The following is a 17,703-nucleotide window of genomic DNA, read 5'->3' on the forward strand; positions in this document are numbered from 1 at the left end:
ATCAGAATCCCTTGTGCTTACTGGCAGTTATTTAAAAGTCTCGTAACATGCTGTTTGGATTTGTATACCGCATAATTATGAACTACTTATATTAATGAAATCTCGACGTGATTTAGTTTGCATTATCAGCAGTACTTAGTACCGGTTTAGTAAGTTCATAGATTGTTAGTTTTATTGATAATACTTATAATTAGATGTCAGCCTATAATAAGTAATCAGAAGAAAAAATCATTTCCAAATACCATAATCCGTTAGGATTTCAAGAACAAAGTATAAGCAAAAAGAAAAGTGTGAAAGCTGGCGGCATTGTTTGCGATTCGGTGAAGTTTATTTATTTTCTTCGTTGTACTTATCTCGCTGCCACCTCGCAAGAATGCTGAGAATTTTGTTCAAATAATAGGGTAAATTCTAAGTTAGTACCATTAGATAAAAACTACCACTGCTATTCTAGAATATATGAAACATGCACCATTAGTGCATTGATATTTTAAAATATTGGACCGGTAAGTAAAGCTGACTTTATAAAGGTGCGAGCACTATGCATACACAGCTTATAGCTCTCATAATCCGATATTCCTTTCAAATACTGGACCGAACAATACGTCGTCAAGCTTGGATACCAAAGTAGTTGTTTTTCGCACATTTCAGGAAGGTTCAACGAACTACAGTTCAGAATATTTTCGGCGTTATTCGGTTACAGGTAACTCAATATTTAGCTTCAGAGATTTTTTATTGCGCGCTGTTTTTATCCATAACAACCTACAACATGATATGTGATGAACGTGATGATGATGTAAGGAACGTCACAGTGTAGATATACCTACATGCCAGCTTACATACATGTATTTGTGCGATTATATAGAATTTTTGTTCTTTGGGGTTCGATTGTATGCATTTTAGCCACGAAACGTTCTATGAATATTTGGTTACATACAATTTTAGGGTTAAAAAGAGTATACGTAGTAATTGTTTGTCTTTTTGATGTTAAGTGTTAACTCATGAAACGGAGCAGTGCAATTTTCGTGCAACTCGAGAACCACGCCTCACCATGTGTCACTTGTCCCCAGAGCCAAGAGTCTGGTGCCTTTAACCATATCTCACTTCTCCCTAGAGCCATGAGTCTGGTGCCTCTAACCGTGTATCACTTGTTCCCAGAGCCTTGAAGAAATTACTCTTAGTAATAAGACCGCCAATTGCAACGTCTATGTTGTGCATTTCCTATTGTAATTTCTGTCTTTGTGTGCAATAAAGAATTATCTATCTATCTATATATCTGGTGCCTCCAAACATGTGTCACTTGTCCCCAGAGCCATGCGTCTGGTGCCTTTAACCATGTGTCACTGGTGCCTCTAACCGTGTATCACTTGTCCGTAGAGCCATGAGTCTGGTGCCGCCGGGAGGGGACGACTCGTCCAGCCCGCGGCGCGCCATCAGCCCGTTGCTGGAGCCGCGGCGCCCGCACTGCACGCTCGCCTGCGACTACTGCGCTGCCGTGCTGGAGGACAAGTTCAAACGTGAGTGGTTCTAGCTGAGCACAGAAAATCAGTGGGGTGATCGCCAACCTCCGCTAGGAGACGGCACTTGAAGAAGAAGAGATGTGTGGGTGTATGAAAGACAAGCAATGTGTCTATGTAAACTGTAGTTTATTTACGTGGAGGATAAGTTCAAACGTGAGTGGATGTGAGACAGACTGACTGGCACGAGAGGAGCCACTGGAGCCACCAGTGTAACTCCAAGCGATATGTCTTTGTGTACCTGTAGTTCATTTATTTGGTGGATAAGTTGAAACGTGAGTGGATGCGGGATAGGCTGGTGCGCGAGAGAGCGATTCTTGGACCTCAATACCGACCTAATAATCAGTATGGGAGCACCATTATGAGCCGGCGTTTCATTCGGTTAGTAGTCGCAAAGAATTAACTCGTAACTTGCCACTTGATCTTCAATATAAAAAAACTTGTTTTATTATTCTTCATAACTAAACATTATAATCATAGATTAATTAATATCTTCTGAGTTTTGGAGAATATTCAGTTTATAATGAACGTATCACTATTATGCTGGTTTAGCATAAAATTATTCGTTGCGAATGGAACACGCTATACCAATTTTCATGTTGCGACAATCGCATTTTCCGCTTTTACTAATTAACTTAATACAGCCATGCAACCGCATAGTTTCGGTTTTGCATAAATTGGTTCATTAAGTATGATATATACCTAGACTTTAAATTAATATAACCACAAAATATAAAATTACTTTAATATTTCTTGAACCATAAATCTCAGCAGCTATATGTAAATGATTTAAAAAGTACAAAGAAGCTTACAGATGGATTATTATCTGATCATACTTTAAGGTATTTGACCGTGCTAAACATTTGTGTGTATAAATAGAATTTGTAGGTATATTTAATTTTATCCAGACATCTTGAAAACTAGACATAAATCACACATGAAACATGTGAGGAAGAGAGATTCAAGAGCATCCTTGAAGAAACCCGCTCTTCCCCACATGTTTGAGACTAAAAGCTTTGCTTAAAAATATGCTCTTCCACATTTTATATTTTCCCTCAAGACTTATGAAGTAAGAACCATAAAGACCAGTGAACAGTAAGTACTTGGCTCTCTAAAGCTTTGTACTAACTTATTTATAGTGAAACCCGTATAAATTTTTTAATATTACTTATGCGCGTCTCTTCAGGTGTATGCACTGCAAAGAAAATATATTTTCCACTGAAATAACTCTTGAATTTTATTTAAATTTGTGTTAAAGTGTTTGTGGTTTCGTTTTATTGAATTTACTCTAAGTGGCTAGATATTTAACAGTATTAGTAATAATGCCTCAATCCAAGTCTATCCAACTCCCGAATTTAAGTGATATTTATACTGTGAAAAAAAAACTCATAGTTAAAAAAACCGTAAACAGGTATTAACAGGTTTTCACTATAATATGTAATGATGTTTCACAGAAGTAGAACAAAAATAGAAGTGTATTTCTGGAAAAGACATCAACAGCTGTAAATCTGTTCTGTTTTATACGTTTTCGCTTCAAAAAACACAGCGCTTCGTAATTTACTTTGCTGTACTTTTAATAAGCGGCTTATAGTATTGTGTGTTATTCTCGCCAGTTTCACTCAGGTTTAATAGGTTTTCTCGTTCGATTTTACGGTGATAAAAATAGCATTTTTCCAATATGACAATATTGAAAATTAACTGAAACTGTAATAAATAGTTTATTGAAACATTTTTGCTTTTGTATTAGCTTGAAGTACCTACTCGTCTATCAGCCCCATCTATTGAGGTGCACTGATAGATCGTTATGGACCCATCCAAGTATAGTTAATTGCACGTAGCATCAGGGGTTCAGAGTCCAGACCCATATGACCATCGCTTCGCATCGTCACATAAAGGCCAGCTGAAGCGTTGTGGCCTTTGTCCACAGCACTTTGTGCTGGGCTGGTTTCTTTTTGAGACTCTGGACAGGAACGCAACCTGTTATTGTTTTTTTTGTATCTTGGATTTCTATTATTTCTAGATCTTTGTATTGTATTATTATAATATTACAGGGTGTTGCAAAAAGGGTATGTTAAGCCGAAAGGTGACTCCGAATTTCCAAAACTCGCAGAACAAAAGTTGTTCAGAATGACCCACTGAGTCACCCCCTTTCGGCTTAGTATACCCTTTTTGCAACACCCTGTATATTATTTATATTGTATTGTCTGTACCTTGTGTTGATGTTTTGTATTGTATATTTTTTTTGTGTAACCCCACAGGCAGTGCAGAGATGCGTAACCGCGGCACGTCCCCACTGTCAGCGTCGCCGCGTCAGTCGCTGACGGGCGAGCCGCCCTGGGGACTGCCCGACGAAGACCGCCCCGACTTCCTCGCTCTGAAGGAGAACATACACAGGATTAATAAGTAAGTGCAGAAACATAGTTTATGTTTGTCTCTCACCTACAAGCAGGGTTGACTGGAACATTGCGAGAGGGACAGCTAGTATAAGTTAGCTAGTCAGAAGGGTCATACTAGGGTGCCTATGCACCTGAGGTTTTCTATGCATTTGTGCTGCGACGATGTGAAAGCACCATTCCACCAGTGCTACAGTGTGGACAAGTGAATATGATTGTTGGATAACAAACTATCCATAGCCTTTAGCCACCTGGGTAGCATATCTCTAATGGTTATATAGGTAACCTTAGATATGTCGCAGGCATCTGTTTGAATCTTCTTTTTGGTTGAATCACTAGCCCGTTCATTGGATGGCGCTACTCAATTGTATTACTACGCCGAACGTTGATTGTACAAGCGTCAAAAAACGTCCAACTAGTTAGCTGACTTAAAATCAGTCAGGTGGTGTATAAAACAAATATGGTGTCTAACAGCTAACAGCTGACACAAAAAGCACCTATAGTGTTAGTTTTTTGCAAAAAAATTAGCTTTGAAGTGCGTTATTTGTGTTAAAATAGTGTGGATGGACAACATTTACCTATTATTACGACGCCGCGGGCGGATAGTTTCAAAGAAAAAATTGTGGCGAAACTGGATAATTATGAACAACAATATGAAGGTACGTTTATTGTTATTGTTTAGTTAATTTGTGAGATAAGAGCTTTCTAACATAGTCTTTTTGTCGACTCTTGTCAGGTCATGTTCACCCTAACCAGACATTACAAAGTAGCCATACTATATCCCATTCAACGACTTCGCTGAATGACGTTCAGTCAAGACGTCGAACGTTACAATCAACGATTTGACGAGTTGTCCTTTAGTCATACAACTGAATAGCGCCATCCAATGAACGGGCTAGTGCTTCAATCAAAAAGGAGATTAAACCAGATGCCTGCGACAGATACACTACTGTCAGTCATGGCACTCTATCGCGATCGCATCTATCTACTTCTAGATCTAACAATAGCATAGCAGCTTATCTTTGTGCTCTACTGTGCTATCTGGAGGGTTACTCTGTACAAACGAACGAGAGCTGTCGTTTTAATACAATGAGATAGAGTTGTGGCTCTCGGAAATTTCGTTTTCGGTACATAGAGTGACCCCCTGTTCCTAACATACATCTACGCAGATTAAATATGTTATGAAATCTTTTTCAGTATGGGTTTAAAAGTTTTCTGTTGTGGAAACATTATCATGAATAACAGTAAACTATAAATGGATATGTGGGGGTGAGAATAGGTTAGCATAGTCTAGATATAATTACTAAATCCTGGAAATGCCGCTATAATAAAGAATAGACTGCAATAGTATGTGAATAGATATATACCATTTTCAGAAACCTGCACTGTGGGTCGGTGGCGCATTGCATTAGCATAGAAAGATTTCGTGCAGTGCAGTGTGGCTATAAGGACTAGATTTTATGTTATCCAGTTATGGGTTTATAGGTACTGAAAAAAATCATTAATTTTTTACGGCAATAGAGCGTTACGAAAAGTTGAAATCTTTTATGGAGTTTTTATGCGATGAAACCACAGTGGGGGGTCAATTCTTTTAAGTTTCTCTTGTCAGTAGCATTATCAATACTGGCCATGTTCACACTCATGAACGGATGCGAATTCAGGCCTGGGGTCAAATGGGACTCAATTTTCAGCCGCACCCGCACGCCATTTACGGCGAAATCCATTAATCCAATCCAAAATGGTCACTATTTTTATTTTTAGTTTAACCCTTATGGAATACGAATCGCACATTAATTTTAACGCTAAAAAACAAAGAACAATTTCGGGCAGCAATGCTTTATTAAGGGTTAAAGGAGGGCAGTCAAAAATTTTAGCCATTATAAACCTCAATTTATGTGTGACCCCCCCTTGTGGGGTTTACTGGCCCGCACTAGGCCAGCGTGGTGGACTACGCCTAAAACCCTTCCTTCATTGAAACCTTTCTACCTAGTGATGATGAAAACCCTCAATTTGTCTCCAGGGACTGTGAGACCTCAACCCGTCTGGACGCGCTGCTGAGCCAGGTGGAGCAGTACGCCAACAACTTGGAGGCTCTCGTGGAGGAGAGGACCAGCGACTACCTGGAGGAGAAGAGGAAGTGCGAGGAACTGCTGTACCAACTGCTGCCCAAGTATGCCTGTTTTGTTATTTTATATCGTGCGGATTTCATCACGCACGCGGGATTGCTTCGCAAGTATTACATGCACACGATACACCCGCATAAGTGTAATTTTCATACAACTATTTATTGTAATGCTCGGAATATGCACGCGGGATGCGGGAAAATGGCATGCGATCCCGCATGCTTGATGAAATCCGTACGATATTAAAAACACCCTATGTTGTGAGAAGTTAGTCGGTTAGCTGTAGCGGTTTATGCGACCTAATTGTTATTATTTTATGTTCGAATTTTCATGATTATAAATGACCTATTTTGTTCTAGTGCTAAGCAAATGTAAATGTAATGAGCCCAAGGTTTTATATATCACGGTTTTGTGCAAATCTGTATCCTTTTGCGAAAAAAAAATTTAGCTACATGCAGGTTAATTTCACTTAATTTACATTAATTTCACTTTGCAGATTAGATTAAAAATTAGTTCATAAAACTGTTTTTAACTAACATATATTTGTTTTATTCCAATGTTCCCTGAATGAATGGTAGGTATACTTAAAACTAATATTATGATATTTCACTCGTACAAAATGTGTCCGGGAAACGTTATTTCAGTTGGAAATGAGCAAGGAAATTACTCTCTTACTGCCACAGTGCTTACTGCAGACAGTTTGTATGAAGAGAAATGGAATAGCATCCCGAGGTATACTTCAGTTTACTACGAGATGTTTATGTTCAAATCTGATTCAGCGTTGGAACATATATTACCTACGAATGTAATGTTCACCTTCGTAAATTGGTGAGGTGGACAAACAATCGGCATAACTATGCCAAATATTGCCAACTTAGTAACAAGGTTTGAAAAACTAAACGGAGTATCTAGTTAAGTACATTAATAACATTTGGCAGTCTATAAGATAATTTATATTACACTGCCGGGCAATGAAAAAGTTCCACTCACAAAATGCCGACACCAAACGAACCCAATTTTTTCAACCATTCAGTTTAAACTTTGAACAAAATATTACGTTTTTAGTTGGTAATATCCTGATGCTTTGTTAAATGTAGTCGAATGTTGCAGAAGGCGTCATTAAGCTAAATTTTTCCGTTTAGGAGTAATTTGGTGATTTTCTCAGTGGAACCTTTTCATTGCCCGTGAGTGTAGTAGAGTCCGAGTCTGTCATACCATTTTTAAAACACAAAAATCTGTTTTCAGCTCACTTGCTAGCAATAAAAAGGCAAAATATCAATAATGAAAATCCCGAGAGGCGTAAAGACTTGTTTGTTGTTTGAACACGAATATTTATTTCCCCAAAGAATTTTACAGTCAATGAAAAGCTTTATTGTATCCAAGTTAGATTGTTCCAATAACAGTAACCATCAGAATTTATATCTAAGGCACGTGCGAACAATTTTCTACTTTTCTTTAAAGCGAAAACCTAACGTTGAATTTTGTATGAACTTCTGCTGAAAGCATCTGGTTCTACATTGGCATTTATCGTAATTGAAAATACAACTTTTGTAAGATTTTATTGGTATTGGAAGTTATCTTATAATGTTTTAAACAATATTGTTATAAGGAAGCGGAGTTGGATTGGAAAATTTACTTTATTATTGTTGTTAAAAGAATGATGAGTTTAATCGACCGATTGTTACTACCATAGAATAACAACATAGCTATGCGGAGATGGTAACTCCTGGCTGGAATTGAACTCGCATCTGTTGTGAAAAGCGGGCGCTTAATGCTTCCCCAGAGGTCCTCACCGTTATTTGTATGTTTATCGCTTAACTTATTTTACCTTCTTTGACGGCACCGTAGCTAAGGCACTCCGCCTTAGCTACACTCCGCAGCTACTTCCGAAGCTTGGGGCCGCGGGTTTGAATCCCGCCCAGTGCAAAAATTATGTGTGATGAGCATTCGTGTTTGCCTTGTGTTTAGTCGTCGTATATATTTAATGCCTAGTTTGGTGTCGGTTGGCTGTGTGTGAGATGTCCCCACATATTTAATATTTTTATTTATTTACCTTCCTGCACAGATCAGTGGCCTCCCAGCTGATAATGGGTCAGCCGGTCATGGCGGAGACCTACGACCAGGTGACGATATACTTCAGCGACATCATCGGATTCACCCAACTATCCGCCGAGTCCACCCCGCTCGAGGTCGTCGACCTTTTGAACGACTTGTACACGAGTTTCGACTCCATTATTGAGAACTTCGATGTCTATAAGGTAAGCAGTTGATATTTTCTTCTTCTTCTTACTTGTCAAACACGATACACTAGAGCGCGTCTAGGGTTTTTCACCGTAGTGAAAGGATTAGTCAGTCAGAATAGTGTTAATCGCACACTGGGTGAACCGGATGTACCTAAATAAAGTTCAGTTGTTGTTCCGTCCACCCTCAGTAATTGACAACAGGCAGCAGCATACCCACGCGTGGCACAAAACGCACTGTGGCTTTGTGCTATACAAATCACGCCACCCCATATCATAATATTATTGTCATTGAAAGAAGCTTCCAAATCCATTACCACCAAACTTACACACCCATCATCACCAGGTGGAGACAATAGGCGACGCGTACATGGTGGTGTCCGGGCTGCCGATGCGCAACGGCAATCGGCACGCGGCGGAGATCGCCCGGATGTCCCTGGCGCTGCTGGGGGCCGTCCGGGTGAAGACTGTCCCGCACCGCCCCGGGGAGAGACTGTTGCTGCGCATCGGGATGCACACAGGTGAGTCGAATGTCAGTGTGTCAGGGTGTCAGGACGCTGTGTGTCAGTGGGGCTATCCGGGTGAAGACCGTCCCGCACCGCCCCGGAGAGAGGTTTCTACTACGTATCGGGATGCACACTGGTGAGTCGTGTGTCAGTGCTGTGTGTCAGTGAGACAGGGCGCTGTTTCAGTGAGTCAAGGCGCTGTGTGCCACTGAGTCAGGGCGATGTGACAGTTAATCAGGGCGCTGTGTGTCAGCTCTCTGTGTCATGTCCCTGGCGCTGCTCGGGGCCATCCGGGTGAAGACCGTCCCACACCGCCCCGGGGATTGTTGCTGCGCATCGGGATGCATACTGGTAAGTCGTGTGTCAGTGCGTCAGAGCGCTGTGTGTCAGTGAGTCAGGGCGCTGTGTCAGTGAGTCAGGGCTCTGTGTTCACTGAGTCAGGGCGCTGTGTCAGTAAGTCACGGCGCTGTATGTCACTGAGTCAGGGCGCTGTGTCAGTAAGTCAGGGCTCTGTGTGTCAGTGCTGTGTGTCATGTCGCTGGCGCTGCTCAGGGCCGTCCGGGTGAAGACCGTCCCGCACCGGCCCAGGGAGCGGCTGTTCACTCCCGATGCACACTGGTGAGTGATGGACTATTAGATATTCTGTGCCGACTGTCCTAGCTTCGATGCCCGGTCGGAGCAGATATTTGTTTAAAGACAGACATCGAAACAGATTGCTCTCGGGTTAAATATTTGAAATTAGTGATCTCTCCTGCCAAGTGAGGAGAAGCACTGTGTGTTTTGATACATTTTGTTTTGTGTGTTTTATCGCATCGCTTGGCGCCTCTCACAGAGGGATTGCAGTTATGAGTGAATATCCGAACTGTAGGTACGTACATAATATAATAAATAGCATTCCATACTTTCGCATAGCACACAGGTTACCAAGCTTTCGCATAGTCCTATCTTAACTTCGAATGAATACACGCAAGCCGAATTTACCACGAAAAAATAGACGCATTTTTCCTGAAATAAAAATGACATATTATGTATCTAGCCTATCTGAAACCTAGTTAAACATTGTGAGATATGGCGTTTCGACTTTCTCCGTGTTCGGCATCATAAGGGTCACAGTGACAGTTAAATGAAGTCCATTTTTCTCTCCACCTTTAATTTGCAAGGTGCGGGTGCCTATATAAATAGAGTGAGTCGCCCGCGCGCCTCAGTTGTAATATCACCATGCAGAAATGACTAGGTTTCAGATAGGCTAGATACATAATATGTCATTTTTATTTCAGGAAAAATGCGTCTATTATGTAGTCTGAGCCTATCTGAAACCTAGTTAAACATTGTGAGATGTGTTTATTATCGCATGGTGGAGAGAAAACCAACTGTGACCCATAAGCTACTGATGAGTATATCAGTAGATAAATATTTGAATCTATAAATTTATAATGCATAGATTTCTAGGTAATAGGTATACTAAAAAGAAAGGTATAAGTATACATAAGACTTAAGTACTTCCTTATTATTCCTGACTTGTCAGAAAGTTATGGAAGGTATGTACCTATACATATAGGTAGGTATTTATACATATGGATACACACAGTGCCTCTTCGAAAGCAATACTTATTACTTATAAGTAATTATTGATCAAAATCTTGTTATTGTCAAGGCAATATTTTTAACATACACTAGCCGAATGGACGGAACCAGTGAAATACTTTGCAACAATATTTAAAAGCTGTAAAATGTAGAATATCGATCCAGGCCGCTGCGGCTCAGGTCAGCACATGCTGACTAGGGTATGTAATTCTGGACTGACCTCAGAAATGCAGCAGCCGACCCTGGAGCCTCGTGGACCTGCTCAGTCAGCCCTGTACGACGATACGGCCTGCAACACCTGGCGCGGCATCTAGTCCTTGGAACGAGGAGTGGTGCTTGAAGGGAAGATAATTTTACTAAATATCTCGGCCTCATCAGCTACTGGAAAAGATTAGATGAAGGCTGTGACACTGGCGGATAACTAAGTATACAGTTTTTCAAAACATGATGCAGGTCACTATATTCATATTCTAGATTGACAAGTAACACACAGTCTAATTTTGTATTCTAACTAACTCGGCGGTTAACGAGTTCCTGTGCAGTCCTACTAGGAAGGAAAGTTATTTTATAAGCCTTTGCACCGATTTTGTGGGCTACTATCATTCTGTATCATCATGTGTGAATATTATGAGCTCTGGCAGCATTCCTTGGTAGATGACATCAATTAATAAAGATTGATTAACACAACAATAACAATTAGGTATAATAGTTGATAAATGAAACCCGGCTAACATGTCTTAACTGGGTAAGTAAATGATCAGCCATGCCACCATGATAAGTAAAATGTTCAGTACTTCATATGAAAAACATTAACAAGGTCACCTTTAGGTATTTTCGTCAACACTAAGGGCAGGTCTCGGCCAAAACCTTAAGGCTTCGCCTTGTTGCAACTTCAAAGGTACGTAGGTAGGTACCTACTTACATTGTTGTAGGTTCGATTTTGAAACCATTAAGTCAACCTAGATAAAACAAAATAAAATAGCTCGATTAAATAAAGATGGTAGGTACGTAAAGATGTTAGTTGTACCTGATCAGACCTGATGCAACGACAGCCAACATAGACTCTCTAATCTGTGGAAGCAACAATCATGATGGCGGGAACATGGACAGTTGGACGAGCCACCTCGAGCCTGACTTATCAATCAGAACTGACAGTTCGCCAACAGCAGATAGCTTGCGGCTATCTATAGGTAAACTTAGGTAGTTAGCTATACCCAAGAAAAAGTCCTTTGACATCGATATGACAGTGGAACGGCGAATAACTGTGACATTCTTTTTAACAAAAAGGCTTGGTGTTGTTGTCGTCCAGCTAAGGAAGGTTACCTACTTCAGCGACCTGGTATTGCATTCTGAAAGAACTGCGAAGAGTTAATATTATGACTAATAATTATTACTTATTTAGAAAGTTTTCAGCAAACTCTAATAAATCAAGCAGCTACCACGTCACCGCTGCCCGGTTATAACTCTGTACTAGCTTAGTAGATATATATACCAGCTCTAGCCTTCAGCTAGAGGCCAGAGAGCTCCTAAATGAGATGCGAGTACGAGCATGACACAAGTAATTTTTTACTTGGTAACTAGTTACGTAACTAACTGAAAGGTCCATAAAACAGTAGAGGATTACTCAAAATGGAATTGTGAAAACGGCACGTCTGCATCTTAACCAGTCAGTCTAAGTAGTTCAGCAGATACAGTGTTGAAAAATAGTTATGAAACGTTTGCGCGAGAATCGAATTAAAAATACATTTTCATTAGAGAAGCCGTTTAGGCATGAATAGGTACTTAGGTGAAAGGGAGACCTTCGAAATTCATAGAAATTTAATGACGACTGCCATTGTTTATTATCTAGCCCCGTACATTGAGTAGGGCTGCGGCTACACGTGATGTGATACACAGTACACAGTAGGTATATGCATGTTCCCAGAATAGTGGAAGTTATAATTTTACCAAAAGGTAGTCGTCTCGTGCAAGAGCACCGTTACTCGATTTATTCGATACACAACTAGTAGACAGCTGCTGCGTAGGAGGTTCACGCATTTTTCAACAAAGAGCTCGGATACATACTCACAATCCACTGGGACATAAGGAAGACAGCTAATATGGTGCCACTCAGAAACCGCGATGACACTCCGATCATGATCACCCGACAGTAGGATCATAATAAATTCGGTAACTTGTGAAGCGGTATGGTATAGCAACAGCGACTTTCACGAAATCAGGAATTAGCTCAGTGCTTTTAGGTTGAACACTCGCCGGTGGGATTCACTTTGCTCACAGCCGAGAAAAGAAAAGACTCAAAGCTGGAATCTGCCGATGTGTCATGACACTTAAGATAGTGTCTGGGGGGTCACTTTATATGACGAAAAACGAACTTTCAGTGCACTGCGGCGCGAGCCGCTCTATCTGTTTGTATGTATTAAACGTGCCAATTGCACGACAGCTCTCGTTCGTTGGTTTCTCATCAGTATAGAGTAACGCTCCTGTACTTACCGTGCGTCACCATTCCCATGAGCAGTCCAATGATCTTTAGGCAGTTTAGAACAAAAGCTGCATTAGACAGTTTCTTCAGCAGAGACATCGAAATAAAAAATTGATTGCACAACTATCCCCAGGAGCAGTCTACAGGTCTCTTTGGGCAGATCAGAAGAAAGCTGCTTTAATAGAATACCCTACCTCAGCGGAGGCATCAAATTGAAGTGCTATAACACTTTTAGAAGCGGTGCACGTTACCCGATTTGTCGTCATCCATGCCGATGTGGCTACGGCGACTGCAGGTGGTTACTCAGGCTTCGTTGGTGTGCCCTCGTATGGCTAACATGACCAACCTTGGCAGTAAACGTTCGTCTGCATATGCCAAAATCACTGATGAATAGTTACTCGATACCTTCTAAATAAGTCACTCATAATGATAGCTGATGATGATGATGACCGTGCTAGCAATAGTGCAGGCGGTTCCGCTGAGCATAAAATCTCTTCCCAGACAGGGGGCGTTTGGATCTGGCAACCAGAACAGGAGTGCCAGGTGTGCGCAGCGATGCAGGTGGGACAACACAGCCGCCAGGGCAGGAGTACATGGCTGGGTCTATGCAGCGATGCAGGTAGCACAAACCGGTGGCCAGGGCCAGGACCGGGTGTACGCTGCGATGCAAGTGGCACAAAACGGTGGCCAGGGCCAGGACCGGGTGTACAGCCGCCAGGGCAGGAGTGCATGGCTGGGTCTATGTAGCGATGCAGGTACCACAAACCGGTGGCCAGGGCCAGGACCGGGTGTATGCTGCGATGCAGGTGGCACGAGACGGCGGCCAGCGCAGGAGCACAGGGCCGGGTGTATGCTGCGATGCAGGTGGCACGAGACGGCGGCCAGCGCGGGAGCACAGGGCCGGGTGCAGGTTACACGAAACTTCAATTTCACCGAATCGGCCTGCCTACCCTCAGCGGGTAGGTACCGGCGGATCACATTACTCGCCGCACATGCCACAATGTCCCAACATACTGAAACTTGGAGCCACGTGCTTCCTGTAAAAAATCCTATGACGGTCCTGGAAAGCTCCTGTTTGTAAAGCCTTACATAGTTAAGCTATAATCAAGTGCATTATTGTAATAGCAAAGTTTTTATCAACTGTTTTCTAAAAATATTAGAAATTGAGGGTAGAAAAATATATTTTTATAATTTTTTCCTGTCTAAAATTAACATATGCTTTACTTAAAGCGGTCATTAATGTAAGTATCTAGCTCAAGCGCCACTAGTAGGACCGGAATATGTGATCAATCATCACCACGACTATTGAATCGGACCCTACTGCGTGGGATAAAAACCCCAAGCGCCGGAGCATTATGACCAGTGGCTGAGCTTTTAAAAGCAGTAAATAATAGCATTTTACTCACGGCTTAACAACTCAAACCTTCGTTACGAAATCCTCAGCAATGGCTGCGTGCGCAGCAGCCGGCAGGCCCCGCGCCGCCTGGTCCGCATCACGCTACAGCTCCCGGCAGCGAGGACTCCGCAAATTCAATATTATATTTTTCCCCGTCGGAGCGAAGCCGACGAGAACCGTGGCTACATTGAGCCATTTTGCCGAAGTGTTCACTTCAAAAATCAAAAACCAACTGAGGCGCGCGGGCGACTCACTCTATTTATATAGGCACCCGCACCTTGCAAATTAAAGGTGGAGAGAAAAATGGACTTCATTTAACTGTCACTGTGACCCTTATGATGCCGAACACGGAGAAAGTCGAAACGCCATATCTCACAATGTTTAACTAGGTTTCAGATAGGCTCAGACTACATAATATATATTTTTGTTAGATTATCTACTTAGTTCATGATGGAAAAACTAGAAAAACTCTGGTTTTAGATGCACGTGTTCCGTAAGTAATGGGAATGATACGCGTGCCACAGTCTTGAATAGTCTCTTAACGAGACCTTCTCCGCTTAAGTTATTCAATTTCTTCAAAATACAAATACGAGAATAAAACACTTAATAAACACACTGAAGGACAATTTTACACGTGTTCTATCATGGTTCTTTCAAACATAATTTTATTTTCAGTTTTTTTGTTTTCATAATAGAGTTTTCAAATTAGCTTAAATCTAGTTATCATAACGGAAAAAGTCCACTAAACAACTTTGAAGTAGAAAATCCTATTAGAAGAGACCATAAAATAAAAGTGATTCTCGAGCAAAATATTCAAAAGTTGTCGACATAATATTATCAAATTTGCAGAAAACACAAACAAAATCATAATAAATTGAAACCTGAAATTCTGACTAGTAAACAAAATTCTCTTGAAGGAGAAAGTTTGAAGCCGGTTATCGTGTATGTGTTTATGTTGGTACACGTGTCGCTGCGATTGTATATGCAAGACAGAGAGATATAAGGATTTATTATATAACCACATAAATTCAGTTGGTTAACACAATTATCTGTATTCCTCTTTCCCAATGTTGTTCTTGTTTCTTTCCATAATCTTGAGTTAAGGCGCCGACACATTAGCGGACATTAGTTCGTGCCAGATCGCTCTCGGACGTCTGAAAGCTGAACGACAAAGACGTCCGAGAGCGATCTGATACGAACTGTCCCAAAAGACCGTACAAACGCGTTCGCTAGTATGACGGCGCCTTTAGTATTCTGTTTTGACCTGTGCGTCAGTTTCAGCTTTAGTCCCTTTCATAACTATGATGACGAAAAGTACAATTTTATTCCAGGTCCGTGCGTAGCCGGGGTGGTCGGCTTGAAGATGCCCCGGTACTGTCTGTTCGGAGACACGGTGAACACGGCGTCCCGGATGGAGTCACACGGGGAGGCCCTCAAGATCCACGTCAGCCCCAAGACCAAGGAGGTGCTGGACCTCTACGACTGTTTTGAGCTGGAGTGTCGCGGAGAGATCACTATGAAGGTAGGCTGAAGTTTTTTATAAAGACGCTGGTTAGTTTAGATTACTTCATGAGTGGAAAAAGATATCAATAAGAATTTTTTACAGGGTAAAGGCCTCATGACCACATACTGGCTGATAGGAGAGAAGAAGTGCAACAACCCCGAATACCAATACTACAGCAACCACACAGAACCGAACACGGCCATCAACCCCAGCATCACGTTCCAGGGACCTGACAGCCCAGCATCGCACTCACTCACACACAGCCAAAGTCCTGAACGAGTGTCAGAAAGAGTACAGTCCAACCAGAGGCAGCTGGAGGACATCATGAGTGAAAGAGACAGGATCAAGCATGAGATAGCGACGTTTGTCGCGAAAGATTTGATCAATAACATTGATAGTGCTGTGAGGGAGTTCAGAAAGTCTCAGAGCGCGCATTTTGCAAACACTGGCATTCACAGGCACGTTGGAGTATGCAATGGCAACAGTAGAGCTGCCAAAGATATCGTTACACCAGTTTATGATAAAGAACTCGTCATCAGTAAAGGAAAAGTTCGAGATGTCGTCAACAGGTTTAACAACTGCGTCAGTAGTGAAAAACTCAACGAAATCTCAACAAAAAAAGTCACGAAACCCAAATCTTCTGTAAAGTCCGAAGACTGAATTCCCTATTCTTAAAGTTTCTCCTCGGTCCAAAAAAGATTTTATTTAGTCTCTAAGACTTTTTTGTAAACTATAGTAGGTATACCTAAATCTAGTCAATGTGTAAGATGATTTGTACGAGTAGATGTATCTCTATGTAAGTTCATAAATCGATTTCAGATGTAGTTTGATTCATCAATGATTTAAAATAAATGACAACTTATTTTGATCTAGTCTAGTCTAGTCTGGCACGGTGACTCTACTTAAATGGTAAATTTATTTATAAATATTATAAATATGTGTGCAAAGCATGCTTCGTATACCTAAAGATATTTATTATAATTTAGTCATTATAGTTAGTAGAAAATTTATTTAGAGATTACATAATTATGAAGATATTATTATTATTATTCAAGTAAGAACATCGTCTAGTAAAAGTTATTGAATTAAGTGATACTTAACAAAATTTTCAGATTTAAATATTGCGTTGGGATAAAGTCCAAATGTTGTATATAATAGTGAATCACTTTGGCAAATAAGTGAAAGATGTAGTGAGAATATAAGAATAATAATTATGTAAATAGCGATTGTATACATGTACCTTCTGAAAAGGTCATAATAATTTACGTCTATCTCAATTTTTATGTGTAGTAAAGGTCCAGTACATTATTATTAATAAGTAGATGTTAAATTATATTCACCATTTATAAAGATAAAGAATCCCATTTGTAGCTTCAATATTTTTCTTTGATTTCATATTACGTTGAAGGAAGACATTGTTTGGAAAACAAGCAGGGATATGCCATGTTAAAAGATATATTATTATGACTATTATGAGTCTACTAACCCATACGGAAAAGGGAACATCGCCACAAATTATTATAATAGGATATAGACAAATGTAAATACCCCAGTAGTGTTTTTACTGACCTTTTATACTTCTATAATTTAATTTAACCTTGAAATTACCACAATATTGTAGGTAATAGAGCTTACTCTATAACATAGTCTGCACACCTTTCCTTTATTGTAATAAATTAATACATAAAATATATAACCTAATACATATGTCGCAGGCAACTGGTTTAATCTCCTGTTTGATTGAACCACTAGCCCGTTCAGTTGTATGACTAGGCCGAACGTTGATTGTACAAGCGTCACAAAACGTCCAACTAGTTAGCTGACTTAAAATCAGTCAGGTGGTGAATAAAACAAATATGGCGTCTAACATCTAACAGCTGACACAAAAAGCACCTATATTGTTAGTTTTTTGCAAATAAATTAGATTTAAAGTGCGTTATTTGTGTTAATACAACATGGATTTA

The 17,703-nt window shown here is 40.7% G+C and overlaps 1 protein-coding gene across 1 annotated transcript in view; it reads left to right on the forward strand.

Annotated features, from left to right (window-relative positions):
- The window catches only part of LOC105390932 (atrial natriuretic peptide receptor 2), a 57,384-nt gene extending 40,283 nt beyond the window's left edge, over positions 1–17,101 (forward strand). Inside the window, exons 2-8 of the mRNA XM_038106585.2 lie at positions 1,375–1,514; positions 3,773–3,917; positions 5,928–6,077; positions 8,096–8,288; positions 8,617–8,791; positions 15,567–15,757; positions 15,842–17,101. Of these exons, the coding sequence (XP_037962513.2) occupies positions 1,379–1,514; positions 3,773–3,917; positions 5,928–6,077; positions 8,096–8,288; positions 8,617–8,791; positions 15,567–15,757; positions 15,842–16,399 (1,548 nt within the window). The 5' untranslated portion in view covers positions 1,375–1,378 and the 3' untranslated portion in view covers positions 16,400–17,101. The remainder of the gene's footprint in view (positions 1–1,374; positions 1,515–3,772; positions 3,918–5,927; positions 6,078–8,095; positions 8,289–8,616; positions 8,792–15,566; positions 15,758–15,841) is intronic.
- The last annotated feature ends 602 nt before the right edge of the window (positions 17,102–17,703 follow it).

This window comes from Plutella xylostella, chromosome 7 (genome assembly GCF_932276165.1).
Source record: "Plutella xylostella chromosome 7, ilPluXylo3.1, whole genome shotgun sequence".
NCBI classification, from domain to species: domain Eukaryota; kingdom Metazoa; phylum Arthropoda; class Insecta; order Lepidoptera; family Plutellidae; genus Plutella; species Plutella xylostella.